The sequence below is a fragment of the Labeo rohita genome, chromosome 4, assembly GCF_022985175.1.
Source record: "Labeo rohita strain BAU-BD-2019 chromosome 4, IGBB_LRoh.1.0, whole genome shotgun sequence".
NCBI classification, from domain to species: Eukaryota; Metazoa; Chordata; class Actinopteri; order Cypriniformes; family Cyprinidae; genus Labeo; species Labeo rohita.
The window spans coordinates 31,839,877-31,867,623 of record NC_066872.1 but is presented as its reverse complement, the minus strand read 5'-3'; the positions used below and the strand labels follow the sequence as shown (position 1 = coordinate 31,867,623).

Here is a 27,747-nt window from a genome sequence, read left to right as displayed (position 1 = left end):
CCAGAAAAACTGTGGCAACATCCAAGATGCTTCAAGAGACCAACCTGCAAAGCTACTGGAAAAACCATGCACAAGCACACCTACAGCAAAAGCTGCTTTACACCAAATGTTGATTTAATTTAGTTAGTAAATTAATTGATAAAGAAAATCTATTTATGACATTATTTTTGACAGCATCCTTATTTTTACACCATTTTTAACAGTACTGTAGCTTTGCAGGTAGGTCTCTTAAAGCATCTTGGAGATGTTGCCACAGTTCTTCTGGATTTAATCAGTCTCAATATGCTCTTTGTGTGGAGCACTAGCTGTTTCAGACTCCTTGTGCAAACAAAAATCTCACTGGATTATTACAATTAATGGCAATGAATGTTTGGAAATGTAAACTGATATTTCCTACTGGCATACACACACTACAGGAAAAGATAGAAATAACTGACTTAAAAATATTTCTAAACCAAAAAGAGCTAAAGCTATTGAGTTAATATTTGACTTGAAACTTAAAATGTTTATTGGAAATGAGCATGACTTTCAGGAAAAGGCTATTTTTAACTTAACACGTGAACTGAAAGTGGAAATTTGGGGGAATTCTCACATTCACAGCATCAAAAGATGTGCTGACTTTTATTTTGAAAAATAAAAATACACTTCCTGGTCTCCTATGTTTAACAGTACTGACGGTGTGTATGATTTCTAATACATTTATTACCTAAACCCAATGCACCACCCACAGTAAGTCCTCTTTAAAATGCATAAATTACTACCTTTTGTCGTAGTTAATCAGTATTTGTGATACGACGACAGGAGCAATTTTATTTCTTTTGCTCATGACTCTTGTCTGGTCTGAACTCCCGTGATTGGTCAGTTTCCCGGTTAATGGTCGCGTGGGGCAACGAAGACTTCATCTGGTGCAAACAAGAGAAAGTGAAAAGAAGCAGACTGAAGATCGCTCAAGGGTGAGTTACCAGAAACGCGTTTTCATACAAATTATGTGTTATTCATAAATGTTGAACGTGACTCATGACGTGCTTTTGATGCTTGAGTCGTTTATTCCATTGCTCGTGTCTATTATTAAATGCAACTCTTACAATCTCCAAGCAAAAACGTCGTAATGTAGATTTCCTGTGTATGCAAATAGCTGGCAGGTCTCATTGCCTTCAGCCCAATTGTGTAATATCTTGATCAACGTTATTATATTGTTGAGATAATGCAGCTACTATTACAAAATACGTTTGATAATTTTTTGAAAATTTAATTTATTAAAAATGTAATAAGTTTTTGAGTCTTATTTACCAGTAAAATATAGCTAGACGTTCTTAACACGTGCAATTTTTATTTGAAAACTAAATTGCACAAAACAAAACTCACAAAGCTGTTGGTTTATGCTTTTAAACTAGAATGACACTTTTGACAGTGATTCAAGATGTATTCTCTGAAACAAATCTTCTTTATTTGGATATTTCTACTTATTAACAAAGCAAAAACTGATTTTCTCTCTCCTACAGGCATCCTCACCTGTGACCTTGAAGAACTGCATAAAATGGCAAATAATATTGGTGAGTATCTCGTCTTCTGCATTCATTACATACACTCTGTTATTTTATACACTTGGTTGTTTGTGATCCAAATACAAACACAATTATTTAATTAGTATATAAAATGTTTAAGTAAAAAGTATGCATATGAGGGGATGCATTAGACTGTCAGGATGTTTCTTAATGCTCCCTTGAGGAGTGAGGCAGATAAACATACTGGTGTGACTTTCGTCATTACATCTCTCTGTGAAGCTCGGCTCATTAGAGATGTAGAGGTGAGAGACATAGGGAATTATACAGCAGTCATACTTGGAGTCTCAGGGGAACACTACTAAGGGCTTGTGTGTTTTGTAGAAAATGAGTGTGTGGAAAGGGTACATGCTCTCTAATAAATGCATACAAGCAAATATATGAGACTTACGAAAGTCCTGATCTTTGCAGATGATGCTCAAGCAGAGCTGGACTCAGTGGAGGCAGAGTTGGAGATGGTGGAACTGCAGATCTCTGAGCTGCTGGAGAAACAGACAAAGCTGAACTCCAGGAAGAACAAACTCCTGCAGATCCTGGAGGGAGCCTGTAGTTCGGCCCAGCCCTCTGGATCCAGCAAACCTCCCAAATCATCATTCAGTAAACAGGACCTACAGCACTATGAGGATTCAGGTATCACTCATTCAGAGTTTTCACAGTTAGAATAGTATAGTGCTGTTTGCAATGCATTTTGCTCCAAAAACAGGGTAATTGCAAAGAAGAAGCTTTAGAGTTGAACCAGACTGAGCTGGAGCATATTTAAACAAATATGTCGTGACCATATTAATATAATTAGACAGTAAAGACATTTATAATGTCACAAGTTTTGTTTCTAAGTGCTATTCTTTTGAACTTTCTTTGCATTAAAGAATCCAAGAAAAATGTCTTCGTTTCGAAAAGAAAATTAAGCAAAATATGTGACCCTAGACCACAAAACCAGTCATAAGGGTCTTTTCTAAAAAAACTGAGATTTATACATAATCGTAAAGCTGAATAAATAAGATTTCCATTGATGTATGGTTTGTTAGGATAGGAAAATATATGGCCAAAATGCAAAATCTGGAATCTCAAAATGCAAAAAAAAAACCATTAAGAAAATTGCCTTTAAAGTTGTCCTGATGAAGTTGTTAGCAATGCATATTACTAAACAAAAAATTACGTTTTGATCATTTACAGTAGGACATTTATAAAACATCTTCATGGAACGTGATCTTTAGTCAATATCCTAATGATTTTTGGCATAAAAGAAAAATCAAAAACCTTGACCCATACAATTTATTTTTGCCTATTGCTACAAATATACCCATGTGACTTACGACTCGCATATCAAGATTGATAATGATAAGAAATGTTCCTTGAGCAGCAAATAAACATTGAAATGATTTCTGAAGGAACATGTGACATGAAGACTGGAGTAATGATGCTGAAAATTCAGCTTTGCCATCACAGAAATAAAATACATTTTAAAATATATTAAAATAGAAAGCTGTTATTTTATATTGTAGTAATATTTAATAATAATAATGTATAATAATAATCTTATTTTTTGAGCAAGAGCAATGAATTGAAGAGTACATGAGTAATGAGTAATCTGTGTCATTTTTTTTTTATTTGTTGCTTTGTCACTAGATTTCTCGTGGTCTAAAGAAGTTCAGGCGAAGCTGTGTAGTGTATTCCAGCTTTCCAAATTTCGTCCCCTGCAACGTGCGGCCATCAATCTCAGCATGTCAGGGAAAGACCTTTTTCTGGTAATGCCCACTGGACGAGGAAAAAGCCTGTGTTACCAATTGCCAGCCCTCTGCTCTAACGGTAAGTGCTCGTGTACATATTTTAATGAAGTATGAATTTTGAGTAGTCTAATGTGAATTCCTGTGCTTGATTTTGTATGTTTGCATTTATCAGGTTTTACTTTAGTTATCGCCCCATTGGTGTCTCTAATGGAGGATCAGCTGATGTATCTGAAGTCCGTTAATGTCCCGGCTGTAACTCTCAATGCCTCCAGTACAAAGGTACAGTATGACGAATGTACTGGACACATTTGAGTCACATATGATGTTGATATTCATGTTCATCTGCAGGAGGACTCTAAGCAGGTTTTGGCAGGGATGATAGATAAAAACAGCCCTTTTAAGTTACTCTATGTAACCCCGGAGAAAATCGCCAAGAGCAAGCTGCTGATGTCTAAACTCGAAAAGGCCTACAATATGGGTCTGCTAGCACGTATTGCCGTTGATGAAGTTCACTGCTGCAGTCAGTGGGGGCATGACTTCAGGCCAGGTGAGATTCTGTTTCACCGTGACTGCGTAAAGATTGCCTATTTCATGATTGAATTTGTCACTTATTCCGTTTCTTAGATTACAAGCTCTTGGGTATCCTAAAGCGCCAGTTTCCCAAAGTCCCGTTGGTCGGACTGACTGCCACAGCAACCAGCAATGTTCTTAAAGATTGCCAGAAGATTCTGTGTGTTCAAGAACCCATCACTCTGACAGCACCGTTCAACAGACCAAATCTTTACTATGAGGTATGCTTATCAATTATTTAACTTGTATCACTGTTAGAAAAGTGCAGAATAACCAATCAGAATAATTTGTTATCTCACTTCTACAGGTTCGTTTTAAAGATAACGATGACTGTACCGACCAAATTGCACAACTGATTAGAGAAAGATACAAAAACCAGTCAGGTAAATCATTTTAATTGCTATAAAAATAAATGGCGCTTCACACCAAGGAAGAAAACTATAGGATTTTAATAAGTATTGTAATTGTTCTAAAGTGGCAAACAACAGCAGTGTGTGGTCATAGTAAATTGAAAGTTACCATATGTTGTTGTTGACGGTAATATACAGTTGAGGTCAAATATTTGCATACACCTTGCAGATTCTGCCAATTCTTTGGCTTTCAGCATTTTTTGTGTATTTGAACCCTTTCCAACAATGACTGTATGATTTTGAGATCAGTCTTTTCACACTGAAGACAACTGAGGCACTCATATGCAACTATTACAGAAGGTTCAAATGCTCACTGATGCTTCAGAGGGAAACACAATGTATTAAGAGCCAGTGGTTGAAAACTTTTTGAATTTGAAGATCAGGGTAAATTTAACTTCTAGATAACATGTATTATCTGTAGCTTCTGAATGGCAGTACTAAATGGGGGGGGGAAAAAGATATTTAGGCAAAATAAGAGAAATATACACATTTTTATTCTATTCAAAAGTTTTCACCCCCGGCTCTTAATGTTTTGTTTTTTCTTCTGGAGCATCAGTGAGTGTTTGAACCTTCTGTAATAGTTGCATATGAGTCCCTCAATTGTCCTCAGCATGAAAAGATGGATCTCAAAATCATATAGTCATTGTTGGAAAGGGTTCAAACACACAAAAAATCTGAAAAACCAAATAATTTGTGGGACCTGAAGAATTTTTCTAAAGAACAACTGTTCGGAACAAACAAAGGACTCATAAACAACTATCACTAAATAAAAAAACACAGCTGTGGATCATTCAGGTTACAACACAGTGTTAAGAATCAAGTGTATGGAAACTTTTAAACAGGGTTGTTTTTATAAATTCAACTATTATTTTCTCTTGTGGACTATATGTAAACATCCCTTATGTGAAATGTCTTATTCTAGTCAATACTAAATACAAAATAACATGCATTTTTTATGATCCCTTTTATTTTGGTAAAATAATTAACATTTGCAGATTCTGCAAAGTGTATGTAAACTTTTGACCTCAACTATAGTTATCCTTAGTTATTGTTCTTGGTGTGAGTGGGCCTTTATGCTCTCCAAATGTCATCATTCAGTATTTATTTGAAAACTACTTAATAAAAATGCTTAATATATGTTATATTTGCAGGAATCGTGTATGTGTTCTCCCAGAAGGATGCAGAAGTTGTGGCTACAGACCTGCAAAAGCGGAATATTCTTGCTCAGCCGTACCATGCCAACATGGAGCCTTCAGACAAGTCCCTGGTGCATCAGCGGTGGTCCTCCAAGAAGATCCAGGTACGCCTACAAAGATGCTGTTGTTGACTGTTCTTTGTAATACTCCGTCATGTGATGTAATGTTTGTGTCTGTGTAGGTGGTCGTTGCCACAGTAGCTTTTGGGATGGGCATTGACAAGGCCGATGTGCGATTTGTTATCCATCACACCATCAGCAAATCTATCGAAAATTACTACCAGGAGAGTGGACGTGCAGGTAGGCATCATCTTAGTACTTTTGTTTGAGTTTCACTTCACAACGAAACTAAACTACTTGACATGAAAGAGAATTTACCCATCTTTTTTCTTAATGATTTTTATTTATCATGCTATGAACAATTCATCCATGCACTCCTAATTTTTTACCCTCTTATTCTAATGTTGTTTTGAGAAAAATATCATAACCTTGCAGTAAAACGACGGACTCTATTTCACTGGAACTTTAACAATTTACATTAACCTGAAATCCAAAAGTAATATCTGTACTTTTATAAAACTGATTAATTGATTTTTTTTTTTTCCAGGAAGGGATGATGGCTCAGCAGACTGCATTGTATTCTTCGGGTTTTCGGACATCTTCAGAGTAAGCACAATGGTTGTGATGGAGAACACTGGGCAGCAGAAGCTACAAAATATGGTGGCATATTGTCAAAATGTGGACCGGTGAGTCAAAATAAACAGAAATGCAGGATACCACTGGTGTTGGTTTCTGAAACTAAGGAATTTAATAAGGAATCACTACTTTTCACTATATGCTTTAAGGCTGGAATAACACTACACGACTACTAAAAACTGAACCATAATCTGAAGCTAAAAAATCTGAATCTGTGCCATACGCTAAGCAATTTTCTGTGAAATCTGTTAATTTGTCATTAAGACTGGCTAGACAAGACCCGATTGCAAATCGGTGTAAAAATCTGGGCAAAAGTTGTTTTGTATTCCTGACTTTATTCATTACTCCAACTCAATGTGGCCTGTTGCTTATATGCAGTGTTGGGGAAAGTTACTTTTAAAAGTAATGTGTTACAATATTGTGTTACTTCATGAAGAAGCAACTAATTGTGTTACTTAGTTACTTTTAATGGAAAGTAATGCATTACATTGCTTTTGCATTACTTTTGTCACCTGGTCTGGGCTTGCTTAATTGTTTTTTAACAACAAAAAACTCTAAAGTTATATTTTTTGGCAACTTTAAGTTCCCTTTCACACCAAAAGTGAAATTAATAAGTCTCGACTGAAGGAAGTAACTAATTCAGGTATTTTGTTGTAAATGTAAAAGTAACGTGTTCCTTACTAAAGTAATCTGATTACGTTACTTGTAATCCATAACCCTGAACACAGGTTATATGACAGTTGATTTAAAGGTTGTTTGTATTTAATGCAAGTTTTTAAAGACATGGCTCCTGTGTGTGTATATAGGTGCCGTCGTGCTATGATGGCCATTCATTTTGATGAAGTTTGGAACGATGATGAGTGCAACCAAATGTGTGATGTGTGTCGGCATGGCAATGGTAAGAGTCTCTCCTCGCATGCATTTCTACCAACCTAACTCTACCAGTCGGGTGAATTATTCAATGGTGTGTTTTGGGTTTTTTTCCCCAAGACTACATCACAATGGACATCACCAAGCATGCTCGAGATGTTGTTACGATAGTAGAAACGGCCAGCTCTATGGATGAAAAGTTGACCCCTCTGAAAGTCTGTGACGCTTGGTTGGGGAAAGGGCCTGCTAAGCATCGCAAAACAATAAAGGTCACGTCCCTGTCACGCTTGGAAGTGGAGTCCATTATCATCCACCTTTTGTTGCATGGATACTTCAGGTATTTTCAGACCACTTCAATAGCTTAAGTAGAATTGCATGAACTACTTTGTGTTTTTAGTTTTGTTCTTTAACTCTATTCTTATTCATTTACAAGTGAGGACTTTAGCTTCACTCCCTACACAACTCACTTCTACTTGAAGCTGGGCCGTAAGGCAGCTCTCCTGAAGAATAGCAATCACTCCATCACTATGAAGATGAAGAGGAGAGTGATGTCACATGCTACTGTAAGACAGTCAACAAATTTAGCAGATGTTTTCCCATTTTTGTGGAAGTGGTCCTGTTTTTCTTTAATAGATTCTAGCAATTTCTAGATAAAAAATTTTCCTGATTGTTGTGTGAGTGTTAAGACTTTCATAAACTTCTTTCAGTAGTGACGATTGGCCAGATTCAGTCCTCCACTAATTTTTTTTTTGTTATATTAATGCTACATAGTAATAAAAGTGTTTGTGTTTGCTCAGTTTTTAACAGAACAGTAGTTTGTATTAAATTTGAAAGTGTACACTACCGTTCAAACGTTTGGGGTCAGTAAGACTTGTAATAGTCTTTAAAGTAGTCTCTTATGCTCATCAAGGCTGCATTTATTTGATTAAAAATATAGAAAAAAAACAGTAATATTGCAAAATGTTTTTACAATATAAAATAATGTTTTTTATTTTAACATACTTTAAAATAGAATTTATTCCTGTGATGAAAAGCTGAATTATTATCAGCTGTTACTCCAGTCTTAAGTGTCACATGATCCTTCAGAAGTCATTCTAATATGCGGATTTATTATTAGAATGATCAATGTTGGATAATATCAACAGTTGTGCTGCCAAATATTTTTTGGAACCTGTGATTTTTTTTTTTTTTTTTTTTTTTTTTTTTTTCAGGATTCTTTCATGAATAACAAGTTTAAAAAGTACAGTGTTTATTCAAAATAGAAATATTTTATAACAATGTAAATTATTTATTATTAACTTTTAATAAACTTTTAATTATTAACTTAATACATCCTTGGTGAATAAAAGTATTAATTTCTTAAAAAAAAAAAAAAAAAAAACAATAAAAATGTACTGACCCCAAACTTTTGGACGGTAGTGCAGATCTATTGAATCTGGCCTTTGGTCTCTCTTCTGTAGTATTTGCTGATCTTTTGTTTTTATCTGTATTATTGTACCTTTTCCAGTCTTATTGTGTTTCAGGTAGATGCCAGCAGAGTGTTTGAGGAGTGTTTCACTTAGTTAACATGCTTTTTAGTAACTACAAACTAACGTATTCATAAAGTGTAGTTTAGTTTGATTTCCAACATTGTAATTTTGACACCATACCACACTTGAAAAAGTTTGTGCAGTGAGCTAAATTAAATTAATGAAAACGTATTCACACAATTAGTTAATGAAAAACACATACACTACCAGTCAAAAGGATTTGAACAGTAAGATTTTTAATGTTTTTAAAGAAGTCTCTAGCCTGCATTTATTTGATCCAAAATACAGCAAAAGCAGTAATATTTTAAAACATTTTTACTATTTAAAATAACTGCTTTCTATTTTAATAAACATTATAAAAAGTTATTTATTCCTTGATCAAAGCTAAATTTTTAGCATCATTACTCCAGTGTCACATGATCCTTCAGAAATCATTGTAATATGCTGATTTGCTGTTCAAGAAACATTTATTATTATTATTATTATTAACATTATTTATTTATTTTTTGGGAAATAATTTTTTAAAATTAATACTTTTATTTAGCAAGGATGCTTTAAATTGATCAAAAGAGATGACAAAGACATTTATAATGTTACAAAAGATTTTTATTTCAGATAAATGCTGTTCTTCTGAACTTTCTGTTTATCAAAGAGACCTAAAAAATACTACTCAGCTGTTTTCAACATAATAATAATAATAATAATAATAATAATGTTTTTTGAGCAGCAAATCAGAATATTAGAATGATTTCTGAAGGATCATGTGACTGGAGTTATGATGCTAAAAATTAAGCTTTGAAATCACAAAAATAAATTACATTTTAAAATATATTCAAATAGAAAACAGTTATTTTAAATAGTAAAAATATTTCAACATTTTACTGTTTTTGCAGTATTTTGGATCAATAAATGCAGGCTTGGTGAGCAGAAGAGACTTAAAAAAAAAAAACATTAAAATCTTAGAGTTCAAAAACTTTTGACTGGTAAAAATAACATAAAGTTTACTTTAGCCAGTTAGTTAGGTTAACAAAAATGATTCATGTAGTCCCAACACAAGATTATTACGTTGACTTGCATTTTACACGTATAAGTAGATTGAACAAATAAGTTGTGACAATAAATTGAGAATTTGTAATCTCAAATACACTTTTTTTCAAGTGTAATTTACAGTCTTAAGTGTAAGATTTGATTAGTCCCTGACAAGTAGACCAATTTATTTATTTTACACTTATACTGGAAGTTTTCTGTGTCAGAGATCATACTGTATACTAAGGTTCTCCAAAAAAAAAAAAACTCAGAAAAGTGAGGGATTTCAGAAAATCAATGTGATCCAGTTGATGCAAAAACAAATTGGACTTCCTCTTAGATTAAATGGCTCTGAGGTCTCACAGATGATGCATTTGACACCCTCTAAACATCCCCGTCCCAGCAGTCACGGTGGAATTGGATCAGCTACAAACAGCAGCCTACTGTGTACAACATGTAACACAAGCCTTTTCCCATCATGAGTGAAACCTCTTCTGCCCCTGATCTGATCCCTCATTAAACATGCAATAACCCCTTTTATTTCTTGTGTTCCTACAGTTTCTAGTGCCAAATGACTTTTTTTTATAGTGGCCTCCGACAGGTAAAGAGCTGTTGTGCCGCCCCACAGGTAAAGAAAGTGTCAGAAAGTGCTGTGGAGAAAAGTAGCACCAAAGTAGGCGGAAAAAGACCGGCTGACAGGGATGACAAAAAATCAGTGGCCAAGAAAGTCAAGACGCTTCCCTAGTTCGTAAGGAGAAGAACCAAAAAGTACAGTTCATTCACTCCATATTCACAAAACAAAAGCATGTAAACACTAAGAAACATTAAAGAGTTTAATAAGGGAAACATCTACCACCTTCTCTTTTTTTCCCAGCTTGTGCTCATGTTTATGAAGTTATCAGACCTCATTTATTATTTCTTGGCTATGAAATATGCTTAATATATTCCAGTGTTTTAATTTGCATGTTGTGTTGTAGATAAAATGAACATTACAATTGAAACTAACTATCTTAAAGGGACAGTTCACCCAAAAAGGAAAGTTTTCATCATTTACTCGCCATTAAGTTGTTCCAAACCTGACTTTCTTTTTTCTGCTGAACACAAATGAAGATATTTTGAAGAAAATTGGTAACAAATAGTTATTGTTTGCCTACAGTATCCTTGTTTGTGTTCAGCAGAAGAAAGAAAGTCACACGGGTTTGAAACAAGTGTAGGGTAAGTATATAATGACAGAATTTTAATATTTAGGTGAGCTGTCCCTTTAATGCTTTGCATGGGCCATTAACCTTCTCTCTAGCTCTGCATTTCTTTTAAATACAGCTCTACTAGTAATAAAAACTATTAATTTCTTCTTCTCTTTCCTCAGGATGAGACACAAGAGGAAGTTGAAACAGCCTTGATTGATGTGTCCAACGTGGCTGTTCATAACAAAACTAAAATCCATAAGAATCACCAAAACATGGAGAAGAGACTTGCTCAAAACCACATTGAAAGTCTTGCTTCAGAAGCAACCAAGTATGTAAAGCCAACCTCAGTATTTGAGGTTGATGTTGAGGTCAATCTTGTAGAAGAACATAATTGTGAAAGTGAAGAAGAGAAAGGTCTTAAAAACTCCCCCGAACAACAATCCTCATCACCGAGAAGGAGGCGAAAACCGCCAACTCAAAACTGCGCTGCTAATGCTGACCAGGCGAAGGCGGATCTGGTTAGCGCTCATTCTGAGCTCTCTATCATCTCTGCAGCTGCTGTGGAGGAGCTGCACCATCTGCGCAGTTACTACAGCAAACAGTTAAGACGGATCAACTACATTTCCCATGAGCACTTGCAAAGCTCCCAGCCTGGGATGCTGACGTGTATTAGAGAGCCCTTCAAAAGCCTACGTTTACCATCGAGGACGACCATAGCCAGAGGTGCCAGAAATTTATGGACTCGTGTTAGTATGAGGAGAAAGCTCATACAGTGAATTATGTTCCCTTTCTGATTTCTTTTGCACAAGCCTACCTTTTTTGTAGTAGATGAAGATGTAAATAATCTTTTTGGAAAATAAACTTTAGTTGGTTTTGACAAAAACACTTTTAGTCATGTTATTTAAGAAAAACAGCCAGATGTAACTTCTGTGGTGATACTTCACATACTGTATAGTTGAAGTCAAAAGTTTACATACACCTTGCAGAATCTGCAAAATGTTAATTATTTTATTAAAATAAGAGGGATCATACAAAATGCATGGTATTTTTATTTAGTACTGGCCTGAATAAGATATTAGTCTACAAGAGAAAACAGTTGAATTTATAAAAATGACCCAGTTCAAAAATTGGCTTGACACTTGAGTGTATGAACAGGGTCATTTTTATACTATATATAATTCAACTATTATTTTCTTTTGAAGACAATATGTAAATGTCTTTAATGGGAAATATCCTATTCAGGTCAGTCCATGCATTTTGTATGATCCCTCTTATTTTGGTGTATGTAAACTTTTGACTTCAACTGTATTTCAACAAACCATGATTGGTTGCTGGATTTAATTTCATTAAACTTGAATTCTATGGATTTTAGAGACATTGTTGCAGTAATAAAATAAATTTTGGAAACAATTAATAGTCTATATTTTAGTTATTTATTAATTTGATTTAAATTAATTAATATTATTTTGTTATTTACAAATTTGACATGGTATAGTAAAATACATATGTACAGTTCACCAAAAGAATATCGGTGACAAAAAAAAAATTGAAAATATTTCCAACAAATATTACTTGTTTTTATTAGTATTATTATAGTAATATTTTCCTTTTACTTGAATTACCTCCCACTTGTGATTTAAGACAGTGAAAGGGGTTTTGAAATGCCATTTACTACCCTTGTTGTAAGTAAATGTTAATGAAATTATCTACTTTATTTCTCCTGTAAGAGCGTGCGTAAATTTGTACATTTTATGGATCTGTCTTCTGGTTTAATCCAAGTCTAGCTTTTTTATAGATGTACAAAACAGCTCTTTTTGCTGCTTGATATTGCACATTGGTGTGTCTTACCGCGTGTATTATATTAATTATGAACACACTGGTTTGTAGTGCAAACAGTTTTATTGTTTACTGCACATTGTTATTCTTGTTATTTCCAATAGCGGCTAATGCACCGGAAGTCTCGCCCATAGGCTTACTTGCGCGTTGAAGAATAAGGTAGAAATATTTTGCAACATACAGAACTGGACAGAAATAAAATACTGTTCAAGTTTGGGACTGGTAATATTTCCAGCATTTCTGAAAGAATCCCAAAGCTTAACAAAAATACAATAAAACGAGTAATACTGTGCAATACCGTAATACAATTTAAAATAACCATTTTTATTTTAATTTAACTGTATTTTTTTTTTCAACAGGCGTTACTCCAGTCTTTAGTGTCACATGATCTGTCATAAGTCATTCAAATGTGCTTATCTGGTGCTCATTAAATGCTGCTTCATTTTCTTTTTTTTTTTTTTTTTTTTTTTTTAATAAACTAAGATTTTTTTTCAGGATTCTCTGGTAAATTAGAAAGTTCAAAAGAGCAACATTTATTGAAAATATGAATAATTGATAATACCTCAGTTGGCTCTATCTGTTTCTCTGGGTTTAAACCTAATAACTATAAGATTAGATCCCTGTTTTTAAATAAGAGTATTTGTTCACCTTCTGTAATTTTCTACTGGAACAGTATCTTTAATAACATAAATTGGTCTCAAGTTTAGTCATTACCTCAAAAATTTTCTCCTTTCAAATAAGGCTAAGGAAATCTCATATAAATTAATCCACAGAGTTTATCCTACAAAAGAATTTCTACAAAAATTGAAAATTGACACTGATTTAAAATGCTCTTTTTGTGAATGTTCCGGTGAAACAATCTCTCATCTGTTTTGGTCCTGTCGATATACCCAGCATTTTTGGAATAATGTGAAAGTTTTCATCGATGGTAATATTTTAAAAACATTTTCCTTATCTTATAGACATGTGATTTTGGGTTATTTTATTAAAGATCGCTCTTTAAAGGATGTTTGTTTGATTATAAATGTTATTTTATTTTTATGTAAATTTCACATTCATAAATGCAAGTTTACAAAGTGCAAACCTCTTTTTTTAGTCCTTGAAAAAGAGATTAAAATGTATATAGATGTGATGTCAAAATCTAAAAATAGTAAAGCGGTTAAAACAATTAATATATGCTCATCCCTTAACATCTTCACATAAAATGAGGTTATTTAATGGTGCTAATCTGCAAAGTATACTTCTGTATTAACATTATGAGCACACTGGTTTGTAGTGCAAACAGTTTTATTGTTTACTGCACATTGTTATTCTTGTTATTTCCAATAGCGGCTAATGCACCGGAAGTCTCGCCCATAGGCTTACTTGCGCGTTGAAGAATAAGGTAGAAATATTTTGCAACATACAGAACTGGACAGAAATAAAATACTGTTCAAGTTTGGGATTGGTAATATTTTCAGCATTTCTGAAAGAATCCCAAAGCTTAGCGTAAGGTATTATTTGAACAAAAATACAATAAAACGAGTAATACTGTGCAATACTGTAATAACATTTCATTGTAATAGCATATGGAATGTAAATATTTGTGTAAGATATATTTGTCGGTAAACTGCTTATGTACCCTCTCTTGTTTTTTTTTTTTTGTTTTTTTTTGTTCCTTGTTCCTTTATTTTGAGGCATGTGAAATGTGTTTTGTTATACAGTGCGTTATGGCATTGTACATGCTATTTGTTGTTAATAAAGCATTGAAAAAAAAAAATGAATAATTGATAATATTATAGAAGTCTTTACCGTCACTCTTTGTCAAATAAATACATCCTTGCTAAATAAAAGTATTTATTTATTTATTTTACTGACTCATTTGAACATACGTTTGAACATACATTTGAACGTACGTTTACAGTAAAACGTATACAAAAACAGACACGGACTTTTATTTTGAAACAAATCCCGGTCATGTGCATTTGTTTTTACTGAATGGGAAGTGTAGCTGAAATATGATTTGTCTTAACTGCTGTTTAATACATTTTAATCATTAGTCTGCGGTGTGTAGAGCTGAAAGACCATGCGCTCGGTCAGTTATGTGCAGCGTGTGAGTTTAGACTTCACAGGAACAATTTTTCCTCACGCCATCTGTCTTGGAGATGCAGATAACGACTCCGTAAGTTCCAAGTGTGTGCATGTGTGACAGACGCGAGTTTAAATGACTGTTTATCATCATAGCTACCAGGTCTCAACTAACTAGTGGTATCTGTTACAGCGGCCTAGATTTGTGTGCATGACGTTATTCATGTTTTTGTACAGTTGAATGAGCTGGTGGTGGGAGACACCAGTGGGAAGCTGTACATCTATAAAAATGATGACTGTAAACCCTGGATCACGCGAACATGTGTGGGCATGGTGAGGAGCATGACCTTATACAGTAGTTTAGGACATAGTTAATGATGTCATGATGAATATATTTGATTATAAAAATTAATGATGCTGTATTTATTCCTAGTTAACGTGTGTAGGAGTGGGAGATGTTTGCAACAAAGGAAGGGTAAGATTCTGTTTCTCTTCTTGTCTTTACAAAAAAGGATAGGTGGTACCATGGCATAATGATGGTTTTAGATAGTCATACCATGGTGTTTATCAATAAATACTGTATTTGTACTGAATAAAGTCCAAGATTGACTGAAACTTTTGAATCAGTTGAATCATGTGGTTCTTGAAATTTAATTTTTTTTTTTGGTGTGTAGATTCATTTTTTTTATTTCATGTTTCATTATATTTTATAAAATTAATCCTACCACAGATTTAAGATATTAACAGTAATTAACAGCATTAATATCTATGGGTCTCATTCCCTTACTGAATGAGTTATGCTAAAAAAAAACTCTTAATCCGTTAAAAGAATAAATGCTTCTATCTATATATCTATATATCTATATATCTATATCTATCTATCTATCTATCTATCTATATATATATATAATTATTTTTATTATTATTTTATTATAGATTCAGTGCACCTAATAAATACTATTCAATAATAATAAAAATAATTATATATATATATATATATATGTATAAGCATTTATTTTTTTAATGGTTTAAGAGGGTTTTTTTAGTGTAACTCATTCAGTAAGGGAATGAGACCCATAGATATTAATTACTGTTAATATCTTAAATCTGTGGTATGAATAGTTTTATAAAATTCACAAATTTATATATAATATATAACATTTAATATTTAATAATTTATTAATAATTCATATTATTTATTTCCAATATAGATATATTTATCAGTTTGTTTATATAAATGATAAATATAACTTATAATGATACATTTTATTTATTTATTTAGATATTTATTTATTTATTTTCATTTTTGCCACAACACTCTAGATTCACCCCTCATTATCAATGTTAATATTTAATATATAACATTTAATAATTAGCAGTTAATTTCTATAATTGATAAATATAATTTGTACTTAATGATCAATTTTATTTATTTATTTCCATTTTTGCCTTGACCCTCTAGATTCACATTAAATAAATAAATATAATAAATAATTTATTTATTTCAGTGATTAATTTTCAATGCATTATTTATTATTTTAATAATAATTATATATAACATTTAATATTTATCAGTTAATTTATGTAAGTGATAAATATAACTTTTATAATTAATTATGATTTTTATTTTATTTATTTACATTTTGCCTTGACGATCTAGATTCACAAAAAATAAACAAATAAATTTATTTATTTATTTATTTAATGCATTATTTATTATTTTAGTATTAATAAATAATATATAACATTTAATATTTATTAATTAATTTATAACACATAAATATATTTTTTTATAATTTATGATCAGTTTTATTTATTTACATTTTTGCCATGACCCTTTAGATTCTCCACTCATTATGGTACTACATTCAAAAAATGCCATGGTACTTTTTTTGTTGGTGTTCTTTTGGTTTAACTTGGAAAAAAAGCCACACTTTCACATTTGTAACCTGTCGTTCTGCATGGCAGAACTTTGTTGTGGCGGTGGGTGCGGAGGGCTGGTTTCACCTGTTTGATATCAGCGCCGCTGCAGCCAAGTCAGACTCCTCAAGTCAGCAGGACGGTTTGATCGGGGACGAACAGAAGCCCAGTTACACCCAGCACATCCCCGCCAATACCAAAGTGATGCTCATCAGTGATATCGGTGAGAAGTTTGCATATGACATACACAGAAATTTCTGAATCTTTTCAATTCATGTAAATAACATTTGTGTGGTTATAAGATGGAGACGGGCGCTGTGAGCTTGTCGTTGGCTACACGGACCGGGTGGTGCGGGCGTTCAGGTGGGAGGAACCTTCTGATGCTTCAGACTCAAGTTCTGGTCAGCTGGTCTTACTAAAGAAATGGCTTCTGGAGGGTCAGGTACTGAGCTAGATGCATCAAACGTCAGGTCAACATGAAGTCAAAAGATTACAAACTTTATATCTGCTTTCACCAGGTTGACAGTCTTTCGGTTAACCCAGGTCCAGAAGGTCTCCCTGAGCTCATGGTGTCTCAGCCCGGCTGTGGGTATGCGATATTAATGTGCTCTTGGACACAAGAGGGCGCTGCAGGAACTGGGGATGAAAACACAGCAACTCCTAGCACGTGGGAGAATTACAATGAGGATTAATGTTATAGCAGTGCTAAATAATTCAGAGTAGAACTGGCTTTTGGAATAACTCAGCTTGTGTATGTGTACACAGGGAGGGTCCTTCCAGAGACGTCGTCCTTCATCTTACCACCGGACGCATCCATAACAAGAACGTGTCCACTCATTTGATAGGCAGCATTTGCAGAGGTACTGAGAAAGCATACTGTCACACATTTAGGTTGCATACTGCGCGTGCAGCGCGCATATCTTTAGCTGGCGGAATAAAGTATGCAGATTAAATAATAAGATTCAGTCACCATAGTTCAGTTTTTTACTTGCTCTCCCAATATTTTCACTGGCTCACGACATAAAAACATTTCAAGACTATCATGGATAAGGATTCACAACATATTGGTACCATGCTAGTTACTGAAATCAGAGATTTAATTAAAAATGTTTTAGTCATTATTTCATAATTGTGCATGATAATGTTGCCTTTTAGTTGAACTTTTCTGTCATCTAATACTTAACTCCTAATTTTATCTTGAAAAATCTTTAGGAAATTTTAAAATGAATATTCATTTCTCATTCGTACATAAGGCTGCAAACCGATCAATCGCGATTAATCGTATTCAAAATAAAAGTTTATGTTAACATACTCAATGTGTGTGTACTGTGTATAATTATTATGTATTTATAAATATATATACAATATTATATTGAAATATAAAAATATAATATTAATGATATACAAGTATATATATATATACATAATATATGGCGACAGTTATTGCTTATTGACAGTAACATGAAAATAATAATCAAATTATTAATTATTTATTTATTTTAATAAAAAATACATTATTGTAACATTTTGTGCATATATATATATATATATATATATATATATATATGACTTTATTCATATTTAATTTACAGCTATCATTGAGATTATTTGCATCCAAAATAAATACATAATATATACATAATATATATGCTTGTACTGTATATATAAGTATATACAAATACACAAACATACATGTGTATATTTAAGAAATATATGTAATAGATTTGTGTTTATACATAATATCATAACACACACATGTGAATATTTCTTGAAAAGTATACATGTATGTGTGAATTTATGTGCATATATAAATATACACAGTGCACACATTATGTAAACGCAAACTTTTATTTTGGATGTGATTAATCGTGATTAATCGACTGAACAGCCCTAATTTAATTATATTAAATAATTTATATTTAATTATATAATATATTTAGAATTTAGAATGTTTTAAAATTGTGTATATAATGTATTTTAGATTTATTATAAATATATATATTTTATTATAAGATTTATTTTATTTTAATATTGGTCATCACTAATCACATTATTTTCACAGTTTCAGCAAACCTTATAAAGGATCTTGTTTTCATTTTCTGTAGGTTCTAAGGATGATTCGTCAAAAGGCGGCTTGTTTGCTCTTTGCACTCTCGACGGTGAGTCCAGATATTAGTCCACCACCACATGTCAGAGGTTATTTGATGCAGGGAGAACACAAGCCCAATGTGACAGACCAAAGCACATGCTGTGTTTTTCCACAGGAGTGTATTTTGGTCACTCTGGGCTCAGGTGTGTATGAAGATTGGCTTTTTACTCCAAAAGTGTAGGCTAGTTTTTCACATCTTTCTGCATTGCCACTCAGTTACACAGCACAAATTCACAAACCTGATGAGTGGATTGACGTTATTGATTGGTTAGATGTTGTTGTTTTTCATTAGCTGTTGTGGTTGTTCTGCTCCAGGAACGCTGAAGCTCATGGACAGCTCTGAGCAGCTCTTGTGGTCTGTGCAGGTGGACCACCAGCTTTTTGCCCTCCAGAAGCTGGATGTCACTGTAAGTCTGGCGATGAAGTCAGAATTAAACACAGTGTTAGGGGTAATGCATTACAAGTAATGTGAGTTATCAGATTGTGTTTTCAAGTAACTAGTAAGGTAACACATTACTTTTTATTTACAAGAAAATAACTGAGTTCCTTTTTCAAATACGTAATGCTAGAAATTATGCTTTCCATAAAAATTGGTTACTTTTATTTAAGGATTAATGCATTACTTCTAAAAAATAACTTTTCTCAACACTGGTTAAATGACACTTAAAAATAAATTTGTATGTTATTGTATATTATTCACCTGCAAAGAAATTATGCGAGAGCTTTTCTGTGTACATGTTTCCTAAGTTACCAGAAACTACTACCAGTTTGTTGTGTTTTTGTAATTTTTTTTCAGGGTGATGGGAGAGAGGAAGTGGTGGCCTGTGCTTGGGACGGCCAAACTTACATTATCGATCATGCACGTATGGTGGTCCGCTTCCAGTTTGATGAAAATGTAAACGCATTCTGTGCAGGTGAGTGTTTTTTATAGTCTTTATCAGGTTGAATCTTACCAAAAAGATTTTTTTTGCTAATATTTGAGCACCAAATCAGCACAAAATGATTTTTTAAAGGATCATTTGACATTGAAGACTGGAGTAATGATGCTGAAAGTTCAGCTTTGCCATCACAGGAATGAATTATATTTTAAAATATGTGACCCTGGACCACTAAACCAGTCGTAAGTAGCATGGGTATATTTGTAGCTATAGCCAACAATACATTGTATGAGTCAAAATTATTGATTTATCCCAAAAATCATTAGGATATTAAGTAAAGATCATGTTCCATGAAGATATTTTGTAAATTTCCTACCGTAAATATATCAAAACTTAATTTTTGATTAGAAATGTGCATTGCTAAGATCTTCATTTGGACAAGTTTATAGTTGATTTTCTCAATATTTAGATTTTTTGCACCCTCAGATTTTAGATTTTGTATCCTAACAAACCTTACATCGATAGAAAGCTTATTTATCAGATGATGTATAAATCTCAATTTAAAAAAATGACCCTTATGACTAGTTTTATGGTCCAGGGTCACATAATAAAATATTTATTATTATTTAATAGCAATAATATTTTAAAATACTGCTGTTTTTATAGATTTTTTTTTTTATCAAATAAATATAATTAGCATAAGAGACCTTCAAAAATATTTTAAAAAACTATTTATTTTAAATTTAACAATCAAATTTTATTACATTAATAATTTCTAAAATCTAACTGTGAATTTGAGCAATAAATGTGCTTAAGTGTAATGAATTTTTTAATGCCATTTTTTTACCTGCATAATGTGAGTAATGCTTAAAACTAAGAACAAAAAGACTTTTTCTCTCGATATTAAAATATGTTAATACAAAAACCTGCAGGGTGGAAAATATCACTGTCATTTCTATACCTCTCTCTTTCACTTCAGCTTGCGCCTTCCTGTTCTTTTTATCACCTTTTTTTCCTCCTCTCTTTTATTCTCACTGGGGTGCACACCGGTGATGCATTGAAACCGTTGCATTAAGAGGATTAAATTGATAGAGAGATGTGTTGCACACAAAAACATCATGACTTGCATTCATGTTGACATTGAAAAGCGCTGACTCATGTTCAACAAAGCCTCACACAGTACATATAGCGTTTATCAGCTCGCACACCTGTGTCTTCATTTTCATCTTGTGAAAATGCAAAAAGCAAATGCGTACGCTCATTAAAATTCAGCCCCAGTCTCTGTGAGTCTGCCGTATGATGGGAATGTCGAGGAGAGGTGCTGTGCTTTCACGCAAGGTCTCTCCGGAGAAAAACGTATTCTAATGCTAAACAGATCAGACGCCGTGTGAAACGTTACGTGGCCTTGTCCATACAACCCCAGTGGATTTTTGATTGGTAATTTCCATTTGAAAGTGTAAACAAAAATGCAGAGGTGTAGTTCGATTGAATAAGCATTCATTCAAGCTTATCAGCTTGAAAAGTGTTGATCGATGTTTTTATATTAGCTAGTAAAGTAAACAGAGCTTTTGCATAAATTTGCATATTTAATAGGATGGCTTGTGTCCAATTTAAACATTAAGCAACAGGTGGGAACTCAAGTAGCTATCAATGTCTACTACACGACCAGGTTCATGTTATATTGAAATGTCTTGGTGGTTTTTGAACCACAAGACAATAAATTTTACATTTGTTTTCATACATTTATATGTAGGCAGTAAAGAACAAAGATACGTTTTCATTTAAATATTTATTTTGAATGTAAAATATTTCAAAAATCGAATTAATCTCTCTCTCTCTAAAATAAATATTTTAATAACTGTTAGTATATTGCGTATTTTAGCATGGCTGAAATGCTGTATTGACCAATTACAGTCCAGGACTGGAGATATCCATATTATAAAATCAAATATATTAAAATGCATTGTTATTAGGTATTTTTATTTACTGGTTGATGACACCGGTCATTTAACATTCATATAAAATGATTATAATAAATGTAATTTAACATTGATTTTATACACACACATAGATTTTTTTTTTTTTGTATTTTATTGAATGTACATATTTTATTGTTTTTTAAAAAAAGTCTCTTATGCTCATCAAGGTTGTGTTTATTTGATCAAAATAAAGAAAAAAACAGTAATATTGTGAAATATAATTGCAATTTAAATAACTGTTTAAATAACTGTCTATGTTGATATACCTGTGATACATGATCCTTCAGAAATCAATATGATATGTTGATTTATAAGCAATGTTAGAAACAGTTGTGCTGCTGAATTTTTTAATTAAGCATTTATTCAAAAAAGCATAACAATGTAAGTCTTTACTATCAGTTTTAACACATCCTTGCTGAGTAAAAATATTAATTTACTTCCAAAAAATATATGGACCCCAAAACTTTGATTGGTAGTGTATATTGTTACAAAACATTTCTCTTTTGAATAAATGCTGTTCTTTGAACTTTTTATTCCTTAAAGAATCCTAAAAAATGTGATGGATATATATTAATCAGCACAACACTTTGTGAAAATTATTCAGCGTATAAAAATGATTTCTGAAGGATCATATGACACTGAAGACTGGAGTAATGATGCTGAAAATTCAGATAGAATACAAAATAGAAATTTATTTTAAATTGTAATATTATTTCACAATATTACAGTTTTTCTGTATTTTTAATCAAATACATGCAGCCTTGATGAGCAGAAAAAAATGTCTTTTAAAAAACATCAAAAACTGTATATAAAATATAAATGTAAAATAATAATATATAATAATAATATAAATAATATATTATAAATAATAATAATTAATAAATAATAAATAATATAAATATATATAAAATAAATATATAAACATAAATTAACTAAATGTGTATATATATAGAGGGTCATTCTGTGTCAACTCAACCAGAGGTTCCCAGCTCAAATTTTTGATTTTGCTAATATTTTTTCTGAAGAAAGATACATATGTATAGTGATGAAAGTCAAAATATTACATGTCATGAATGAGTATTTACTGAGTAATTCACTATTTTGTGTGTATTATATATTTTACAATATATATTAGTATTACAAGCTGTAAAAAAAATAGCAGTGAAAAGACATTTTTGCAACTGACCTTATTCCATATGTATTTGTAGGAGTTTCCCTTTCAGACACAATATTTATGGGAGAAGAGCATTTAAATAAATCAGTGTGATATTCTGAGGTTTGCAATTTTAGTCAATTTACTGGTATTTGTGCCATTATTTAACACCCAAAAAAGCATGTATTAACCGATTTTACGCTCAACTTGAATGCAGTAGTTTCTAATTTGTGACCCTGCACCACAAAACTAGTCAGAAGGGTAATTTTTTTAAAAATTGAGATTTATACATCATCTAAAAGCTGATAAATAAGCTTTCAACTGAATTATGGTTTGTTACAATAGGACAATATTTGGGTGAGATACAACTATTTGAAAATCTGGAATCTGAGGGTGCAAAAAAATCTAAATATTAAGGAAATCACTTTTAAAGTTGTCCAAGTAAAGTTCTTAGCAATGCATATTACTAATCAAAAATTAAGTTTTGATATATGTAAAGTAGGACATTTATTTTGATGTATTTTTGGCTATTGCTACAAATATACCTGTGCTACTTAAGACTGGTTTTGTGGTCCAGGGTCACATTTTGTCTTGCCACATGGAAGTGTGTTTCACATTTGTTTGCCCTGTTTAGTAAATCTTGCTTGTAGTCTTTAATGTAATAAGGTTGTCTTAATAATGCTTTTACATTCTCCATTAGGCCAGTATGCGTGTAAGGATGGGAAAAACAGCCCCTGTCTGGTCTACGTGAGCTTTAACCATAAAATCTATGTGTACTGGAGGGTGGAGCTGGAGAGGATGGAGCCCACCAACCTGCTGAGTGTGCTGGAAGAGAGACCCGAGTATCCAGACCTGCTCCACAGACTGGGAGTGGGTGAGTGGACGTCCGTCTGTGTGTGTGAGATTGTTTGTAGAGCTCAACATTGCTCACATGACCATCTGGAGGAACTGGGGAAAAATAGGATGCATAAGCGAAATCAAGCTTCTGAATACATTTATAATTGTGCAAACTTGAAATTGTGAGTAATAAGCACACATCTACATGAAACATGCATTTTAGTGTTTAAATCAGGGATGCACTGCAATTTTGTCAGTTATTTAGCTGAATCTATGTCTGATAGTGGTTAAAAGAATTTTACTGTGTAAAACGGCATCCTGGCAGACATAAAGATCTCTGGTGTAAAAATAACCCGGCACAGATGCCGTTCTTCTGCAAGTGTTTGCGTGCGAATTCCACTGCAGAGGCCGAAGAGACTCTTGAACTCATGTTCTTGTGCCACATCATTTCAATTTCTTGAGACGCGGCACAATTTGTCTTCATATTTGAAAGCGTTTGACTGGGCCGAAGGGGGGTCAGGTCATTCTGCTCACTCAGACTCCTGCCACATGCACAGTTGTTAATGAAAAGCCAGCTTGACTTCCTGGGGCCACTGTTAATTATTCATCTTCTGAGTCTGATGTGCTCCCACAACGTGATTTTCAAAGCATGATTAGCTCACCGTGCCACGGGACGCAGCCGCCCTGAATGCCTGCAGGTGAGAGGAATCACGAAAGATAGAGAGGTATAGTTGGTAGACGATTCATGATGATTATAGGATAAACTGTAGGTGGAGATTCATGCCAAATGAGACACAAAAGGCCAGTGGATTTACCAATTAAAGAAGTTCACTTCCAGAACAAAAAAATTACAGATGATTTACTCACCCCCTTGTCATCCAAGATGCTCATGTCTTTCTTTCTTCAGTCATAAAGAAATGATGTTTTATTTAGGGATGTCAACGATTAATCGCGATTAATCGCATACAAAATAAAAGTTTAAGTTTGCCTAATATATGTGTGTGTACTGTGTGTAATTATTATGTATATATAAATACACACAAATTAATGTGTATATATATGAGAAATATGTTATTAATATACAAAATGATTTTATTTATATATAATATAAATTATATAAAAATTATAATAAATACATATGCTTGTAAATATTTCTTAAATATATACATGAATGTGTTTGTATTTATATATACATAATAATTATACACAGTACACACACATATATTAGGCAAACTGAAACTTTTATTTTGTATGCAATTAATCGTTGACAGCCCTAGTTTTATTAGGAATGTTCTCCGTGTAGTGGACTTCAATGGTGCCCGCGACTTTGAACTTCCAAAATGCAGTTTAAATGCAGCTTAAATGGACTCTAAATGAACCCATGAATAAGGGTCTGATCTAGTGAAACAATTGGTTATTTTCTAAAAAAAAATGTACAATTTATATACTTTTTAACCTCAAATGCTCATCTTGTCTAGCTCTGCGATGCGCATGCGTACTCTGTGCACTCAAAATCATCCTACATCACTGTTTTACCTTTTTTTGTAAAGGGTCTTCGACCTTCCTTCCTTGTTCGCTTTGTAAACACTGGGTCGGTACTTCTGCAGCAATGGATGATTTTTGAATTTGGAGAAGAAAATGAGATGGAAGTTTTTTTGACATGCCCTAACTGTATTGACCCGGAATACACAGTGTTCACGCAGAGCTAGACAAGACGAGCATTTGAGGTTAAAAAGGATAAAAGTTGACAATTAAAAAAAAAAAAAAAAACTAATCGTTTTGCTAGATAAAACCCTTCTTCCTTGGCTGAGCCCTTTTAAGCTGCATTTAAACTGCGTTTTGGAAGTTCAAACTCACATGCACCATTGAAGTCCACTATATGGAGAAAAATCCTGAGATGCTTTCCTCATAAAATATAATTTCTTTACGACTGAAGAAAGAAAGACATGAACATCTTGGATGACAAGGTGAACTACTTTCATAGGTTTTTTGGTTTACTTTTAGTCACTTTTGGAATATTTAACAGATGTTTTTCTGCTCAAGACGGCTTTTATTTTGAGTTTAATTACTGGCTTTTTGATTCCCAAAGGGAACATTTAAAAATTAGGGTTGATTAGATAGTGTAATGGATTGGAGAGTTTGTTCTAGTTGAATTTTTGTGAATCTGTAAAATACTCTTATGCAAATGTATTCATAGGGATATTTTAAAAAGCATTAGGAGCTCTGATGAATGTTCCTCGTGGCTCTAGTTTCCAAAATATGAGTCTAAAATGGATTCTAACAACCGAGAGGACTCCATCCAAGCCCATTTTTTTGAATTTGTAATTACTTTACAAAGTGCTTTCGGCACGTTTCTATTCACAACACACCCACGTACACACACATGCAGTCTTGAATTAAGCTTTGGTTTGTTTTTTCTGTACTGCCCTCAGTGTTTTACATCCTGCAGCAAAGCTGAGAATCATCACCAAACGAGCATAAATATATGGGTGTGTGTGTTTGTGCACCTTACAGATATCAGTGACACAGTAGCGGTTCGGAAACTCATTGGAGACGTGCTCTACGGGAACATAGCGAAAGACGACACAGAATGAATCACCGCTCATGAACCCGACTCTTCATTTCTGTAAATAGACTTTTAATAAAACTACATCATAATATTTCCTCTCTGTCTTTGTCTCATTTGCTACTATTGTTTTTTAGTTCGTTCGTCACTGTTTCCTCTCCTCTCTGACCATTTGTAGCCATTTTGATCAGGATGTTCTTTAAAAATCAGTGAAATACATGCAGTCTGTTTTCAAAGCCCCTTCACAAAAGAAATTTATAATGCTCCCATTAATTGTCATACGCTCATGTAATAGTACATATACAGTTGAGGTCAAAAGTTTGCATCCCCTTTCAGAATAATTAAAAATGTTAATTATTTTACCAAAATAAGAGGGATCGTACATAATGCAAGTTATTGTTTATTTTATACTGACCTGAATAAGATATTCCACAAATGTTTACATATAGTCCACAAGAGAAAATAATAGCTGAATTTATAAAAATGACCCTGTTTAAAAGTTTCCATACACTTGATTCTTAATACTGTGTTGTTACCTGAATGATCCACAGCTGTATTTTTTTTTTTTTTTTTTTTTTTTTTTTGTTTAGTGATAGTTGTTCATTCGTCCCTTGTTTGTCCTGAACAGTTAAACTGCCTGCTGTACTTCAGAAAAATCCTTTAGGTCCCAGAATTTCTTTGGTTTTTCAGCATTTTTGTGTATTTAAACCTTTTCCAACAATGACTGTATGATTATGAGATCCATCTTTTCACCCTGAGGACGACTGAAGGACTCATATGCAACTATTACAGAAGGTTCAAATGCTCACTGATGCTCCAGAAGGACAAACTATACATTAAGACCCGAGGGTGAAAACTTTTGAACAGAAAAGAGATGTGTACATTTTTCTTATTTTTTCATTTAGTACTGCCCTACAGAGGCTACAGAAGATACTTAAATGTTTCCCAGAAGACAAAATAAGTTCAATTTAGCCTCATCTTCAAATTCAAAAAGTTTTCACCCCTGGTTCTTATTGCATCGTGTTTTCTTCTGGAGCATCAGTGAGTGTTTCAACCAGTGTGAAAAGATGGATCCTTTAAATCATAGAGTCATTGTTGGAAAGAGTTTAAATACACAAAAATGCTGGAAAACCAAAGAATTTATGGGACCTGAAGAATTTTTCTGAAGAACAGCAGGCAGTTTAACTGTTCAGGACAAACAAGGGACTCATGAACAACTATTACTAAACAAAAAAAAAAAAAAAAAACACAGCTGTGGATCATTCAAGTAGAAACACAGTATTAAGAATCAAGGGGATGTAAACTTTTGAACAGGGTCATTTTTATAAATTCAACTATTATTTTTTCTTGTGGGCTGTATGTAAACATACTTTATATGAAATATTTTATTCTGGTCAATACTAAATAAAAAATAACATGCATTATGTACGATCCCTCTTATTTTGGTAAAATTATTAACATTTTTAATGATTCAGAAAGGGGGATGTAAACTTTTGACCTCAACAGTTATATGTTTATTTTAATATATATGGCCTTTTTTACCTATCTTTAACATAATTTCCGTATAAATCTTGTTATTCTTTTGTAATA

At 32.9% G+C, this 27,747-nt stretch overlaps 2 protein-coding genes across 4 annotated transcripts; both read left to right on the top strand.

The window, feature by feature from the left end:
• Positions 1 to 602: 602 nt before the first annotated feature.
• recql (RecQ helicase-like) lies at positions 603 to 12,152 on the top strand. 3 transcript variants are annotated; one of them, XM_051107782.1, is made up of 16 exons: positions 605 to 953; positions 1,503 to 1,553; positions 1,974 to 2,192; positions 3,189 to 3,368; positions 3,462 to 3,568; positions 3,638 to 3,836; positions 3,914 to 4,080; positions 4,167 to 4,242; positions 5,421 to 5,569; positions 5,647 to 5,764; positions 6,072 to 6,210; positions 6,967 to 7,058; positions 7,151 to 7,367; positions 7,464 to 7,593; positions 10,214 to 10,353; positions 10,952 to 11,101. In XM_051107782.1, exons 2-15 carry the CDS (start codon positions 1,538 to 1,540, stop codon positions 10,328 to 10,330), a joined length of 1,926 nt encoding a protein of 641 aa, XP_050963739.1. In that variant the 5' UTR covers positions 605 to 953; positions 1,503 to 1,537; the 3' UTR covers positions 10,331 to 10,353; positions 10,952 to 11,101. The 3 variants fall into 3 exon arrangements, with proteins under 3 accessions (XP_050963737.1, XP_050963739.1, XP_050963738.1); XM_051107781.1 differs by lacking the exon at positions 10,214 to 10,353 and having other exon boundaries at positions 637 to 729; positions 863 to 953; positions 10,952 to 12,152; XM_051107780.1 differs by lacking the exon at positions 10,214 to 10,353 and having other exon boundaries at positions 603 to 953; positions 10,952 to 12,152.
• Positions 12,153 to 14,562: 2,410 nt separating this feature from the next.
• On the top strand, positions 14,563 to 26,254 carry itfg2 (integrin alpha FG-GAP repeat containing 2). Its single transcript, XM_051107785.1, has 12 exons — positions 14,563 to 14,769; positions 14,913 to 15,008; positions 15,109 to 15,150; positions 16,644 to 16,818; positions 16,898 to 17,037; positions 17,114 to 17,262; positions 17,361 to 17,455; positions 18,701 to 18,754; positions 19,060 to 19,151; positions 19,541 to 19,658; positions 23,455 to 23,628; positions 26,106 to 26,254. The coding sequence occupies exons 1-12, from the start codon at positions 14,674 to 14,676 to the stop codon at positions 26,183 to 26,185; spliced, it is 1,311 nt and encodes a 436-aa protein (XP_050963742.1). The 5' UTR covers positions 14,563 to 14,673; the 3' UTR covers positions 26,186 to 26,254.
• The last annotated feature ends 1,493 nt before the right edge of the window (positions 26,255 to 27,747 follow it).